At 47.7% G+C, this 15,504-nt stretch overlaps 1 protein-coding gene across 8 annotated transcripts in view; it reads left to right on the top strand.

The window, feature by feature from the left end:
* Positions 1 to 15,504, top strand: part of DIP2A (disco interacting protein 2 homolog A) — a 116,908-nt gene that overhangs the window by 66,524 nt on the left and 34,880 nt on the right. For all 8 annotated transcript variants that reach the window (XM_043593340.1, XM_043593339.1, XM_043593335.1 and 5 more), the window contains 9 exons: positions 3,052 to 3,143; positions 6,780 to 6,890; positions 8,146 to 8,269; positions 8,611 to 8,720; positions 9,161 to 9,263; positions 10,728 to 10,792; positions 11,027 to 11,120; positions 12,491 to 12,610; positions 14,067 to 14,181. In XM_043593340.1, coding sequence (XP_043449275.1) covers positions 3,052 to 3,143; positions 6,780 to 6,890; positions 8,146 to 8,269; positions 8,611 to 8,720; positions 9,161 to 9,263; positions 10,728 to 10,792; positions 11,027 to 11,120; positions 12,491 to 12,610; positions 14,067 to 14,181 — 934 coding nt within the window. The remainder of the gene's footprint in view (positions 1 to 3,051; positions 3,144 to 6,779; positions 6,891 to 8,145; positions 8,270 to 8,610; positions 8,721 to 9,160; positions 9,264 to 10,727; positions 10,793 to 11,026; positions 11,121 to 12,490; positions 12,611 to 14,066; positions 14,182 to 15,504) is intronic.

Raw genomic sequence — 15,504 nt, 5'->3', positions numbered from 1 at the left:
GATCTCTGTCAAGGAATGAATATTTATCAGAATCTGCATATCGGTCGGTTATAATGTTGCTAGACATTTGGGTGATATCCAGATTTGGCTATCACAAACTGTGCTGCTAGGAACATTCTGGGGTGTGCCACCTGGTACATAAGCATGCATTTTTATAGGGTATGTACTTCAGAGTGGAAGTGTTGGGTCTGAGATTATGCGTATCTTTACATTTATCAGATAATGCCAGACTTTCCCAGTTTATGTTTACCTGATCAGTGTATTAGCCCCACCTGTTCCCCATCATTGTCAGCCAGGCTTGTTATAGCTAACCTGATGAGAATATGGTAGTAATATTTCATTTTGGTGTTAATTTGCATTTTCCTGAAGACTGAGTAGGTTCAGATCTTTTCCTGGATTTTTTTTTTAATCGTTTGGATTTTCTCTTTTGTTAAGTACTATTGAATCTTTTACACATTAAAAAAAATGTTGTCTTTATTTATCTTGAGAAAGAGAGCATGAGCAGGACAGGGGCAAGGAGAGAGGGAGAGAGAGCACTGTCAGCACAAAGCTGTATGTGGGGCTCGTGCTCACAAACCATGACGTCATGACCTGATCATGACCTGAGCCAAAATCAAGAGTCGGACGGTTCACCGAATGAGCCACACAGGTGCCCCTACACATTTTTAAATATAGGGTTATTTGTGGGTATTTTGTATGTGCTCTGGATACCCGTCCTTGTCAGTGACGTGTGCTACAAGTGTTTCCCACTTTGTCCTTTGGCTGTTACTCCCGAATGGGAGTTTAGTGAGCAGAAGGCCCTTCCATTCCTGCCTAGTGCTTTGTGTTCTCAAGGACTCTCGCTCCGCCAGGATCATAAAGCTATTCTAGTATCTTGTGAGAGCTCTGCTGTTTTGTGTGTGGTGTGGGGCTGGGTCTCGGGTCAGGTTTTTAGGACGGATAGCCAGCCGTCTGTGCTCGTCCCCACAGGCTGCCACTCTTCTCTAGCACACCTGTGTCGTAGGTGGACCGGTCCACATGCGGTGGGTCAGTTGGGGTTCTTTGTTTCAGCCCACTGGGTTATATATAGCCTTAGGCCAGGACCACACTTCCTTAATTACTGTGGCTCTGTAGTAAGTCTTGACATCCGTGGAGGAATCTCGCTTCCTTCTGCAGGAGTGTGTCGGCTGTTCTCATCCGTGTGTCAGTGCCAGCTTTGGGATCAGTTTGTCAGGTGCCACAGGCACACCTATTGAGATTTTGGTTATAATTGCGTTGAACAGTTTGTAAATTGACACCTTCGCATTATTGAGTCTTCCAGCGCACGGACATAACATATCCTTCCATTCATTCAGATCTTCACTTTATCTCAGTAATGTTATATAATTTCTTGTGGTGAGACTGCATATCTTTTTTAACACATATTCTTAGATATGTGGCATGTTTGTTTTAATCGTATTGCAATTACAATCATTAAAAATTTTTACTTAATATTTATTGCCAGTATACAGAAATGAGATAGTCTTTCTACACTGTTGTGGTGTCTGGCAGCCTTGCTAACTTCAGTTATAAAAGATTCATAATGTGCTCAGTCACATCATCTGCAAATAATGAGTTTTGTTTCCAACCGTTTACCTTCTCTCCACCCCTCCACCTTGTTGCATTGGCTAAGACTTTCAGTAAAAAGGCCTTTGTCCTTGACATATTTCTACTTCTTCAGGGAAAGCTTTCAGTACCTGACCATCAATTATGATATTTCCTATAGGATTTGTAAAGATAGGCTTTATCACTTTAGGGAAATTTCCTTCCATTTTGAATTTAAGAAGGATTTTAAAAATCATTTAAAATCCTGAGTGATTGTTAAATTGTTTTACTTTTTTTCACCTTTGTTAATATGACAAATTATGTTGATTTTCTGTTGAAACTTTTTGCATTCTTGAGATAAACTGACCTGGTCATGATGCATTATTCTTTTTCTATATAGCTGGATTCAGTTTGGAAATCTGTATGCATTACAGTTATCAACATCTTGAATTGACCTTTCTATGTAGACAAAGGCAACAGTGCTTTGAGTTGAATATTTTTTTTCTCATTTGTTTCTTGGGTCCCACAGTTTGCTCACTTCACAATGTTGAGCCTAGATTTAGTATTATTTGCAATGAAATTTTACCACTTATTCAGAGGGCTTGGCTGCCCCACAGGAATTTGAGGGAGGTAAATTGTGACTCTTGTGTTACCTCTTTGGTACATTATCGCATGGGGTAAATGTCAAGGCTGCTGTGGGTGTGGGGATGGACTCGGGTTTTTTTGTCTTCCTACCCCATGTCACCCCGGCCTTGGTCTACCTCCCCAGAGACCTTGACTCTTTGTTTCATCTCCCATCTTCCTCGGGGAAGCTGTCCTCTGCTGAGCATCCACTAGGGCTCTGTACTGAGACTGTGTGCCAGCGGGGAGGGGTCCTGGGTCTAGGGGCTGGGTCCTGGAGGGCCAGACACACCACTCCAGCAGCCAGTGGCTCTGAGCAGGTTACTGACACCTCCCAGACTGTGTTCTCTTGAGTGGAACCTAGAGATGGAGGTGGGACCCACCTCAGGAATCATAAAGGTTAAAAGAACTGTATGCCACTCTGATAAGGGATGTGGTTGAGAGACATTTAATGACATGAAAATGCACTCACAGTGCAATGTTGATTGAGAAAAGCAGAATGAAGTATTGTCCCATTTCTTGAAAATTGCACATGTGTATATGTGTGTGTGTGTGTGTGTGTGTGTGTGTGTGTACATGTAACCGAAATAACGCTGACTTTTTTCTGCTAGCTTTTCTATGTTCTAAATTTTCTATAATAAAATCCTGTTCTATTTTTGTATTAAGAAAAATAAATCTATAAGTTGTGTTTAAGAGAAAACTACGATGTTCATTACAGCATTGTGCAAAATAGTTATCAGTTGGAAACTATCTGAATTTCCAACAATAGAATGATGGTACATTATGGGGTATTGTGATTGCTACATTAAAATGTTAATAATTAGTTTCTTAAATTTTACATTGCTTAGTATTTTTATTTTATTTTAGGCAAACTTTGGAGTCGGAGTTTAAAACTAGCTTATACTCTACTTAATAAACTGACTAGTAAGAATGAACCACTACTTAAACCTGGAGACAGAGTAAGTAACTAGAATATAACTTATTGGAGTGAGCAAAAACAGAAACTCTAAAAATATGTCTCATTGAAATCAGTGTTCCATCAGTTGGCTAGACTTCTAGCATTAACGCAAGGGATTTAAAGTCAACAAAGAAAAAATATTAAATATGGAAAAAGTTTATGATGATGTACATAAGGTGATGGTTCTTTTTATTCTTCGTCATTGCCCAACCACTGACTCTTCAAGTTCTTTCCTCTTTGACTTCAGATATATTGATTTTAATAAAAATATTAATGTTAATAAATATTAGGTCCCCAAAGCTTAGGTTTTATGAGAGAACATTGATGTAACTTTGAAATTCTGTGTGTTCCCTACTTACCTCTTCCTCTCTTCCATATGACCAGGCATCCCCCTCTTGCCTCACTGCAAAGGTGGTTACGAAGGAGGCTAGAGATGTGGTGTTCCTTGCACTTACTGCACTGCCCAACATTTTTGGCAGTAGATACATGGGGCTACTTAAATTGACCAGAAGTAAATAAAATAAAAAATTTAGTTCCTCAGTCACACAAGCCATGTTTCGAGGGCTCATACATAAGCCACATGTGGCTAATAGTTACCACATTTGATAGCTTGAAGATAGAACATTTGCATTATCATAGAAAGTTCTGTTGGTCAGCACTGCTCCAGGCAAACTGAACCAGACGTGAGAAGTGCAGGTAGACCAGAACATCCGGGATGGAGGACAGGACACCCAGTAGTGAGAAAATCTAGTGAGAGAGGCTGCCTGTGGTCAGATCACCCAGTGGTGAAACTGTAAGTTTCATGCAACTCTGAGTGCCCACTCTTTAAATAGAACCAGTCGCCAAGGACATTTGAAGAAGGAAACCTGAATGAAAGAGAACAACCAAAGGGCAAAGAAGAGAAAAACAAGAAAAGGGGATGGTGGCCAGGCAGGGGAGGAAGAGAGAGGAAGAGGAAAGAAACTTGGCAGAAAGCCAGAAACAGAAAAGGAATTTTTAAAAAATTAGTATTACTATCCCTGGAGAACTAAGATGAACATATTGCTCCATAAATCAAGAAAAAGATGCTAGTAGGGAAGACTAAGAGATGGAAAGTGGGAAGGACAAGTAGTGCAAACGGGAGACTTGGTCAAGGAGGTCCAGCATCTGGCCAGTAGGAGTTCCAGACAGGAAGGAGGACAGAGAGTAGAGAGTTGTAAATGGTTGTAGTAATGCCAGTCAACATCCTGGAGCTGGAGGGTGTTAGCTTCAAAGTGAAGGGCCCGCAGCAAAGCTCAGCAACACTCCTTACTGCTTCCGCAGCAGGACCAGGTACAGAAAGGAGCCTCTGAGCTTCCAAGGGGAACAGGAGTGAGCCGCAGAGCAGGGCAGCCCAGGAGGACGGAGGTCCCAGGATTGGGGCTTGCTCCTGAGCATCTGGTAAGACTTAGGAGCTCACCCGACTGCTTGGCTACTTGGAAAATACTTTCGATAGGTATTTAACACACGTGGTGGAGCATTTTAGAACAAATTGGCCAGTGGAAACTGGAAAGCAAAGCAACTAAAGGTGGTGGTAGCTGTCACCATCAGCAGATGTGGACGAGGCTGTAAACATGTGAATAGTATGAGAACAATGCTTGTGCTTTAGAACAAGCATGTAAGAATTCCTGATTTATGGTGTGCTTTAAAATGAATCCAGATCGGGGCGGCTGGGTGGCTCAGTCGGTTAAGCGTCTGACTTCAGCCCGGGTCACGATCTCGCGGTCCGTGAGTTCGAGCCCCCCGTCGGGCTCTGTGCTGATGGCTCAGAGCCTGGAGCCTGCTTCAGATTCTGTCTCCCTCTCTCTCTGCCCTTCCCCCGTTCATGCTCTGTCTCTCTCTGTCTCAAAAATAAATAAACGTTAAAAAAATTTTTAATAAAGTGAATCCAGAATCACTAATTTACTTTTCTTGAAAAAGATTCCTGCAGGGACAGAGACTTCCAGATATTCTTCTTGACTTGTGAGAGAGTCCACGTAGTTAGGTTAATTATGAAAGATTGACAGGATCACAGTGAATGAACTAATTATGAGATGTGGGTGGCAAATTTCTCTTCCCTTGAGGAATAGAGTTTGTAAAAGTGAACAAACACGACTCTTTATAACAAATTCTCTAAAAATGTTTTTATACCAAACATTTAGTCTCAAAGCTACAGGTCATAGTTCTGGTGCAACCACTGTTACATCAACTTTTGAAGGAGAGCTTTGCCCTTTTCAACAAATTAACTTGCTAGAAACTCGATTTCCAGACCTCAAGCAGAGACTATAGGTGTAGCTTGAGTTTTGTCTTAATGAAGTGGAGAGTTGTTAGCAGCCATTGTTTTGTGTCCAAGGGCCCACATCAGCAGTCTGTCCACTCTTCTGACTTACCATTTATGGTTTCAAGCAAACTCACTACAAGATTTGGGGCTTATAAAAATCTTGTTCCATAAATAGCTTTTAAGTTTATCAGATGTTCTAAGAAATGGAAGCTGGAGGATGGGGGAAGAGAAAGAGGCAGGAACACAGAGGGCTGAGTGTTCATCTACAGTGATAGGAAGTAAAATCGATACTGAGACATGTTCAAAAAATAGAATATGGTAGTATAAGCATCATAATATTTAAAAATATGAATAAATAGCAAGAGAAAGATGTAAGATGTTTAAAAAATGTTTGTTTGTTTGTTTGTTTGTTTTGAGAGAGAGCGAGTGTGCATGCTGGTGCTCCAGCTGGGGAGGGGCAGAGAGAGCATCCCAAGCAGTCTCCATGCTGTCAACGCAGAGCCCAACCTCACGACCATGAGATCGTGACCTGAACCGAAATCAGAGTCAGATGCAATCAGAGCTGATGCTTCACCGACTTAGCCACCGAGGCACCCCTAGGATATTTTTTAAGTGGTTGCCTTGGGGAGTGAGGAAGGGCGGAGCATATGGGTATTACTTTTCATTAGTACTTTTTGTCATCTTAAATTGTGTGTTTTTAAAATGTTTTTGATAAAAATAAAAATGTAAGATAAATAGAAGATACGGCTTAAACAGTGGCAGCATGGTGATCAGGTGGGCCCCCCAGGGAGTCCGCAGGAGGCAGCAGCTGTAGGGGTCTTAGCTGAGGTGTTCGGTGCTCTCCCCACTCCCCTGTCAGTACACTGAAGCCATGAGTGAAGATCTGTTCAGCTAAAACTTTGGTGTTAGGACCTTACCTTCTGGAAGATACTTTAGGTGTCATTTGATTCCGAGTCCACTCTTCCTGTTGGTTCCGGCACTTCTCGCCTGGACTGGCGGATGTTGGGGGGGCGGTACCTCACCAGGGGTCCTCAGCTGCTGCCCAGATAGAGTGCACAGAGCCAGGTCCCCATCCCACAGCCAGACTGGGGCTGGACTGCCTCTAGACACAAACATTTTAAATTATTTTGTTGCATGTGGAATAAAGATCCCAGCCTAAAAACTATGAAAAGTTATATGGTTGAGGGAGTTTAAGGACCAAGAATTAACCTCCAAATTACATTTTCTGAACCCAATTTGAAAAGCTGTAAGATCATCTAAACTGTCCCAGATTCCATCTAGTCAGCAGAGATCCTGAGTGTTGAGAATGATCGCATGCTTCGTGAGTGGGTTTCATGGTTTTCCTTCGCGCTGTTGTAGGTGGCCCTGGTGTTTCCGAACAGTGACCCTGTGATGTTCATGGTGGGGTTTTATGGCTGTCTCCTGGCAGAGCTGGTTCCTGTCCCCATAGAAGTGCCGCTAACAAGAAAGGTAGTTCACTCTGTCTGGGCCGCGGGGTTTTCTTCCAAAGCTGACACATAGACGTGACACGTCCTATCTTGCCCTCCCGGGAAAGGACGTGTTCTGGCAGACAGGTACTGCTTTGACCCACGGGAGGGTCCTGCACGGCAGGACTTCGGGAGACATTAGATGCAGTTTCACCTACAGTTACTCATTTCTATGTATCTTGCTGGTGAAAGGGACTTTTAGAAGCTGTAGATGGAGCTAATATATCATCTCTGTGAACTTTCCGGTACAGACAGTGAGCATTTTTTCTCTGATGAATAGAATTTATGATTTGATAAGATTTAGTTAAACTTTCTCCCAAAACCATATGCTTGTTGATAATAATTTTCATTTCTTGGGAATAAATAAATCACACAGTAATTAATGTATTGTAGCTCACTTCTCAGTGATAATATTGAATATGCAAGATGGAAATTTTCTTGCATTTCTGTCCACTTACATAACAGCATGCGTTTTTGTTACCAACAAATGATTAATGTGGGGAGCTTGCTGATGTTCTGGGTAGCCAGTCCATCTTAAGTGTAAATGTCAGTAATCTGGTTATGGAAAATGAATAGCATTTTAGGAGTAGACAAAGCATGTATTTTAGAAGATTAAAGCTCTCTACCATTTCAGAGTTCAGGTACTTAAAGTGAGCATTGTCAGCAACAAATACTCAAGAATCCCAAAAGTAAAGTTTTAAATAAAACCACTATATCTCAAAGGATAATAATATATGATGAACAGATATTTGACTACAGAGACTCTTTGGAAGAAGCAAGAGGTTTGTCAAGCCTGCAAGAAGAAAATGACAAACCTTTACTGAGGGACACATATAGAAGAAGCATTGACAGGGAATGTGCATTTCTGTGGGGAATAAGTAAAAGCGTCAAAGGTCGGGACTCCCCAGGTTAATATGTAAATTTTAAACACAATTCAAGTGGAAATTTCCATGCTGTTATTTTTGGAGTTTATTAAAATGCTCCAAAATGTCGTTTGCAGGAAAACACTTTGAGAAATTAGCCTATTATCTAGAACTTTGTATTTCATTGCAAAAATATGTCTTTTAAATTTAAAAATGCTTATATTTTACTTTCATGAAAATATAGTCTCTACTACATAGGATTGGGTTGTAGGACTTTGCAAGGGCAAGGTGAAGCACTCTGCTTTCTGTGTGTGGGCCTGAGCGGGCAGGGCCCTTGGTGGCGGCCCCGTGAGCGCCTCGCCATGTTTTGTGCAGGACGCCGGCAGCCAGCAGGTTGGGTTTCTGCTGGGAAGCTGTGGCGTTGCCCTGGCCCTGACCACGGATGCTTGTCAGAAAGGCCTGCCCAAGGCACAGACCGGAGAGGTGGCAGCTTTCAAAGGTAGGCCCCTGCAGGCGGGGGAGTCCACCTGCGGTGTGCGGGTATCCTTTCGTGGCAGCCGAAATTTATGTGGGCTGAGGGGTCTTCAGGAGTGAGGTCCTGGTCACAAGCCTGTGTATCTCGCCACCCACCCCTTGCCCTAGTTCAGGGTCTAGGCCTGCGCCGTTTGGTGTGGTGGTCACAGGTCAGAGGCACCCACTGACTTAAATATGAATTAATGTAAACAGAACCAAGACTTCTGCTCCCTGGGTGCCCAGTGGCTAGTTGCCAGTGGCGGGCGGCTCAGCCCTGAGACCCACTCACCACTTGCCTGGGCCGGTGCCTTGTCCGTGCCTTCACAGGTTGGCCCCCTCTCGCCTGGTTGGTGATCGATGGGAAGCATCTGACCAAGCCCCCGAAAGACTGGCATCCACCGGCCCGGGATGCAGGGGCCGGGACTGCCTACATCGAGGTAATGATCTCGTCCCGCTCAGAGCCTGCGGACCCCACGAGCCCAGCTCGTTTCCCGCGACAGTGTGCGTGGTCACAGGCTTACACTCACCCTCTGTCTTACCATCACCTCAGAGGCAGAAAGGGTAGGACGGGAGCTCAGTCAGGTCTGGTTTCACTCCTGCTTGATCATCCCTCCCCAGCTCCCTCGGGATGTCAGCAGTTAGGGGGAGCCTGTGTGTACCAGTGTGCTGGGACACTTGCCCCACGGTGTGTCCTAGTTTCCTCTGTGGGTGTCACCCTGAGAGTCATGGCATAAAGTGTGCTCTGGTGTGACAGGATGGTTAGTGAGGGACAGACGACTGACCACTTCTCCTTTTTAAGTTCTGTCAGCCTCCCCTTCTGTCTGCTGTGGCCTCCAGAAGCGTCACATAATGGATTTTTTTTCTTGAAATCTTTCAGTATAAAACAAGCAAAGAAGGCAGCACAGTGGGGGTCACGGTGTCCCACGCATCCCTGCTGGCACAATGCCGGGCTCTGACCCAGGCTTGCGGCTACTCGGAAGGTAAGGGCATGCGGGCAGCTCTTCCAGCCTCTGCCCCAGGTGGGGCCAGTCGCCAGAGTGCTCGGTGCTCTCTCTGCTCGTGCTGGAGGCGTGGGTGTTAGGTCACCCCGGCAGCCCCACTCAGGGGCCTTTCCAAAAAATATATGTGTGTGTTGATTTTACAGAGCATGAAATTCACACACTACCACTTGCTTATGCCTGGTGGGCTGGTTCAATCTGTGGTGTAGCTGAGAGGCAGTGTACCTTGCATTAAAAAAAAAAAATGGAAAAACCATCTTATTGGACCCACGTTTGTATTATTATATTCTATGAGTATGGTTTTGGCTTAAGCTGTCATGCATGCAAATACAGAAATGGAATCTTTATGGTTGTAGATTTTCTGTTGGTAACATATAGGTAGCTCCCCCCCCTCCCCATTTACTGTTAAATATTGGATATTTAACTTAGAGAACTGTTATTTTAAAAACTATAACAATGAATACATGGTAGTTTCCTTACCATAGCAATACTGGAATTGAATAAAACTAGAAAGTAAATTGAATGGTGTGTTTAAATAACTAAAATATGGGTGTTTAAAAGTAAGGGGTAAAAAAATAATGAAATTAAAAGGCGTAGCTGAAGACTTCAGTTAAGATTTGGAAAATGATTTTAGATATATTCAAGGGCCTGAATAATTTTTTAAAAATTGGATTCGTTAAATCAAGTCACACGGTTTTCTTTTTGTCAAGATCTATGTATCCCTTCTCATGTGGGCTCTTTAGCTAACAAAGGGAGCGTGTGCACAGAACCTATTCAGAAAGCACTCATGTTTCCTGGCACAGCAGACCTGTGTTCACCTTTGGTGTCCATCCGGTGGGGATGCACCTGGGCGTTGCTGTGGTTTTGATGGGGGCCACATTTGCTCACAGCCCCTGTGTGGGGCCTGGAGCCAGGTCCTGCCGAGCACAAGGCTGTGTGCGGCCTGGGTCGCCACCCGCTCATGCGTCCGCCACCTCCGCTGGGGGAGAGCAGAGAGAAGGGGCAGCTTTCTGAGGGGGCTACAACACGAGCAGCCCGTGACATTGCCCGAAGATGGAGGGTAGTGGCCTCGGTGCGAGAAATGGGGGAGTCTGGGTGTAAAGTGAGAAGTAAGCGTGTCCATGGTGAGTCCTCACCCCACATCTCACTGCAGAGTGAGAGGCTTGAGCAGCCGCCTTGGGCACGCCGTTGCTTGTGTTTTCGGACCAGGGATCAGCATAGCTCTCTGTTTGAATCCAAAATCATATTGACCTACTTTTGAGTTTTTCTGGTAATATGAATAGATAACCAAGATAATTGATGAATTAGTGCATGGTGTTTGGAAATGATGTGTATGTTTCCTAAAACCCTTCATGTCAATGATGTATTCATCTCGGTTTCTTTAAAAATGCACATGACTTGTGAAGAGGGTCACTCAGTGGTTTAACCATCTTTGTCCACTTTCAGCTGAAACATTAACAAATGTGCTGGATTTCAAAAGGGATGCTGGTCTGTGGCATGGAGTGTTAACAGTGAGTGTTGTATGCTAAATGATCTAATTGTTGCAATGAGGGATTCTAGTGCTTCCTATCAATAGATGACACCAATCCCTATTTTTAGGTGATGTAATTAACCCTTATCTGAAATGAAGTGTCATCATGAGAAGGCCATTGACGTTATCTTTGCCTTCTCTGGCATGGTGTGGCCCTCTGCTGTCTGCCCCTGGACGAGGCCTACCCCTGAGCACCTCTGTTTTTTTTTCACAGAGTGTTATGAATAGGATGCACGTGGTCAGCATCCCGTACGCACTGATGAAAGTGAACCCACTGTCCTGGATTCAGAAAGTGTGTTCGTATAAAGGTAACGGGAAACAGCACCGTCGTTGGATTCACCCTTCATTAAAGAGGTCACTTAGGGGGCGCCTGGGTGGCTCAGTCGGTTAAGTGTCCGACTTCGGCTCAGGTCACGATCTCACTGTCCGTGAGTTCAAGCCCCGCGTCGGGCTCTGTGCTGACAGCTCAGAGCCTGGAGCCTGTTTCGGATTCTGTGTCTCCCTCTCTCTCTGACCCTCCCCCGTTCGTGCTCTGTCTCTCCCTGTCTCAAAAATAAATAAAACGTTAAAAAAAATTAAAAAAAAAAAAAAAAGAGGTCACTTAGATTAAGAAAACAATAAAGCTGACACACAGAACTGCAGATGCAGGCTGAGGAGCCCCCACAGCCCGCGTGTGCTGTGACCACGTCTCAGACGTTGCCTGACCTGCGTGCACGGCCTGGATGACCCTTGTGGAGGACAGCGCCATGACAGCTCTCTCCTGCAAGGACCATAGGCTTCTGATTTTATTCTCTTGAAATTTCCTTTACAGTCACATCACTACTCTCAATTCTTAGTAGTAGATAGAGAGGGTTTTAATCTGAAGCCGGGCTTTTCAAGCCACCACTAGCAGAGCTGCTGATTCCAAAGAAGCAGTGTAGACAGAGTGCCATGGGGCTGCCCATGGGCCCTGCCGTGCCCTGCCCTGCCCCCTGCCTTGGTTAGCTGTAGTGCTCCCTGAGCACCTGCACAACCCTCGGCCCTGTCTCTACTCCAGCAGGGCTGGGGGGCACCTTCAGAAAGCCCAGAGGCTGGGCCTCAGGTCTCTTTTCTCCCACTAACTTGTCCCCGGTGACTGCCCATGCTGATCGCAGCGCTGGCAGCCACATGCGGACGTTGGGCGCGTGCTCTGCTGTGCATCTTTGCAACAGCCTTGGGTGGTAGCTGTCTCTGTTTCTCCTGTTTTATGGAGGACAGCTCAAGTTGTGGTGGATTTGGCAGGTGTGGCCCACTAGTCTGTGCGCAGCCAGGACTGAGGGCCGAGTCTGTCTCTTCACATCCTGGTGTCTTCCCAGCACACGGCAGGCCTGGCCACATGACCGTGTGAGTCAGCAGCTCAGGTAGGGACCACAGAAGACAGAAGAGCAGACATGGGAAGAGCAAGATAGAGCTTCCAAGAGAAAATTAAAGTTGGGAGACAGATCTGAGATTTCTGTGTCTGAATCAGACCTCAGAGCTGGTTTTTAAGCACAGCAGGTCAGGACAGTTGCACTGCCTATGGGACATGGCTGCAGGGAGCCTGTGGCCAGAAACACAAGTCTGTGTTGTCTGTCCTCTCGTGCACCTGCATGTGTGTCTGTGAGGTGCCAGGGCACCACTTTCCCATGACACAGGGCATGTCTGTGCTCCTCCTCTGCAGCCCGGGCCGCGCTGGTGAAATCCCGAGACATGCACTGGTCTCTCCTAGCTCAGCGAGGACAGAGGGACGTCAGCCTCAGCTCGCTGCGCATGCTGATCGTGGCTGATGGCGCAAACCCCTGTGAGTAAGCCCAGCTGATGGAGGACGTGGCCTCTCCTTCCGCAGGCCTGACTCTGGGGGGAAGAGGCTTTAGTAGAATATGGAAGAAACAGCATGGCGACATTCCGTGTGCATGAAATAAATGAATGTCCTGTAACCTGCTGTGACATACAACCCCTGGTGGTGGGGAGTGAGGGGGGGGGTACTCACTGGTATCTCCCATGCATGTTTATGAAGGCTCTGAGTTTAAAAGCAGTTTTAACACCATTGACAGAAGATACATTAAGAAATGACCAGAATGTAGATGTTAATTGGGAGCCTGTCCCAGCCTCCGTCCTTGGTCCCTGTGGCCCCACTGATCTGGCTCCACCTCCTTGTGGGATTTCCCCTGGCGGCTGATGTGCGCCCTGGGCTCTGCACAGGGTCTGAGCGTGGCTGCCCGTTGGGGGCTGTCCGAGGCCTGCCGCAGGGAAGGCTCCATTGACCTTTGGTGGGGTTTCTATGCAGCACAAAGCCCTTGACCAGGTAGGTGGGTTTTCTTGTGGGTTTAACAGCTGTGTGCTGCTGTTTTTGCATTGAAACCACCCTAGACCAGAGGCTGGCCTTTCATCTAGTGCCCTAGTGAGAAGGGCCCTGAGAGCCCTGCACCCCTGGGTCCCCCACCGCTTAGTAGGGCACACCGCCTTCTAGCTCCTACACCCACACCTGGGCCCAGCAGGGCCTCCTCCATCCTGCCTCCAAGATACCAAGAGCTGCTCGCTGCTCTGTGTCCCCGAGCCACCTGAACAGCCCACTGCCAACAGCTTCTCACCTGGCACTGCCTCCACCCTCCCAGTTGCTAGGCTTCCACGAGGAAGCCCTTCGCCAGACCTGATCCTCCACAAACCTCAGATCCTGCCTCTCCGCATGCCCCCTGAATGAGCTGGGTTGTCTTGTGTGTCCTCTGCTGTCTACCAGTGCCCAGCACGAGCAGGACGCGGGCCCCTCCCCTTCCTGGGCCTCTCTGTGGCAGAGAGCTTGAGGTTTGTGGTACGGCCCTGGGGTCCTGATGGTTGCGGCCCCAAGCAGGCAGCACCCACCTACCGGGGAGCTGAGTTTCCACATCTGTGACACCCCAGACTGGCCAGGGAGAGCAGGGAAGAAGCAGGGGGGCAGCCTGGGGGTGGTGCATGGGCCGCTCATGGCAGGGACCCCGTGGCCCCAAGGCGCTTTCCGCAGCAGGCGCTTACATGCACCTGGGCCTTGTGAGGAGGAAGAGTTGCCTGTAAACACTCCTCTGTCACTTCCCACTCAGCAGACCTGGGAGGAGGGGTGAGGGTAAGGCTGGCTGTGAGTTAGAACTCAGAAACACGGCAGGGGTTAGACACAGGCTTTCTGGGAGGAATTTCCAACTCTTCTCTGCTAGTGATTTCAAAATGCACCGTGTTTTTCATGGAAACAGCCCACCCCTCCGCTTGTCTCCCTCTGTCTTACGCAGGGTCCATATCCTCCTGTGATGCGTTCCTCAATGTCTTCCAGTCTAGAGGGCTGAGGCCAGAGGTCATCTGTCCTTGCGCCAGTTCTCCTGAGGCGCTGACGGTCGCCATCCGCAGGTAATGTGGTTGCTTGCTCAGTCTTGTAAACACGGAGTTCTCACTCCTACAGCTGAATTACCTGTGGTACCAAATACAGCCAGTCTGTCTCTGAGCAGTAGGAGCAGTCAACGCTCTGGAGCAATCAACGCGCCATCCTGTGCCAGGTTCCCAGGCGTGTGTGCAGAGTGATGGCGCAGTCCCCCGGGGCACATGCCCCTCGCCCTGTTGGTGGTGGGACCTGTGTAGCTGCTCCCGGGACTGTAATCATGGGCTTGTCTTCCCTGAGCGCCTCTCCTCCTCCTTGGCCTTGGTAAACATAGCAGCCCAGGGCTCTTCCCTGCCCTGGGGAGGGCCCTGCATCTGCGGTGCTGGCAGCCGTGCACGGGGGTCTGTGCTTGTGGGGCCCTCACCCTTCCTGGAGAAGCACCGTGACCCATGCTTAGCCCCGCCCACTCACGGGGAAGCCCCCAGGGCCGTCTGTGCTCCTCCATCACAGCCCAGAGGGCAGGGTCTCATCCTTCCTGTGCTCCTCCCACACCCATGGCGCTCCCCAGGCCACCTTTTCCTTCCCGGGTCACCTCTCGCCTGCCCCAGGGCTCTTGTCCCCAGCAGCTCCGAGTGCCATCCTGGGGTGGGGGGCAGTATGGTTAGTCGAGAATGTTACATTAGTATATTCATAGTCTGTGCTTTCATATGTGCAAGTCTTCAGTAATCCTAGAATTTTAGCAACTCAGCAAGAAAAATAACATCTTTATCCTTCACACGCCATAAGGTGTTCTTCATTCCTTTGTTCTGTGGTGACTTCTCTTGCCCAACAGTGTGCTTTTTCTCACTGGAGAAAACACTGACCTTTGTTACTCGGGTCCCAGCTGCAGCTGCGCGCCCCACCCCCACACCTGCTGGCAACAGCCATTGTATTTCCCTTCGCTCTCTGTGTCCCGAGTTTGGACTGGCAGACGTGGCTTCCTGCACAGTCTCTGGTCTCTGGAGCGGGCTGCCCTGGGCCTGTGCAGGCACGTCATTCTGCTCACCTGGCTGCCCAGGGCTCCCAGCAAAGGTCTCAGCACAGCCAGGTAGAAGCTGAATCACCGTTAGGACCCCTCCTGGGAAGTCACATAGTATCACTTACACGGTTGTCACAGGCCCACCAGATGAAGGAAGGGATGCAGACCCTGCCTCTGGGTGGGAGGTATGTGCAGGTCCCCACGTGGGGAATAGCACGTGGGGTGGAAACGCTGCAGCGCCTTCAGGAAGACTGTCTGCTGTGGCCAGTCGTGTGGCCTGTTGTCCTCACAGGGTGTGGTGCCGAGAGGGGCTTTGGTGCAGCATCGTCCTGCAGGC

The sequence above is a fragment of the Prionailurus bengalensis genome, chromosome C2, assembly GCF_016509475.1.
Source record: "Prionailurus bengalensis isolate Pbe53 chromosome C2, Fcat_Pben_1.1_paternal_pri, whole genome shotgun sequence".
Classification (NCBI taxonomy): Eukaryota; Metazoa; Chordata; class Mammalia; order Carnivora; family Felidae; genus Prionailurus; species Prionailurus bengalensis.
Note: the sequence above shows the minus strand (reverse complement) of the source record. Positions and strands in the feature narration are given on the sequence as shown.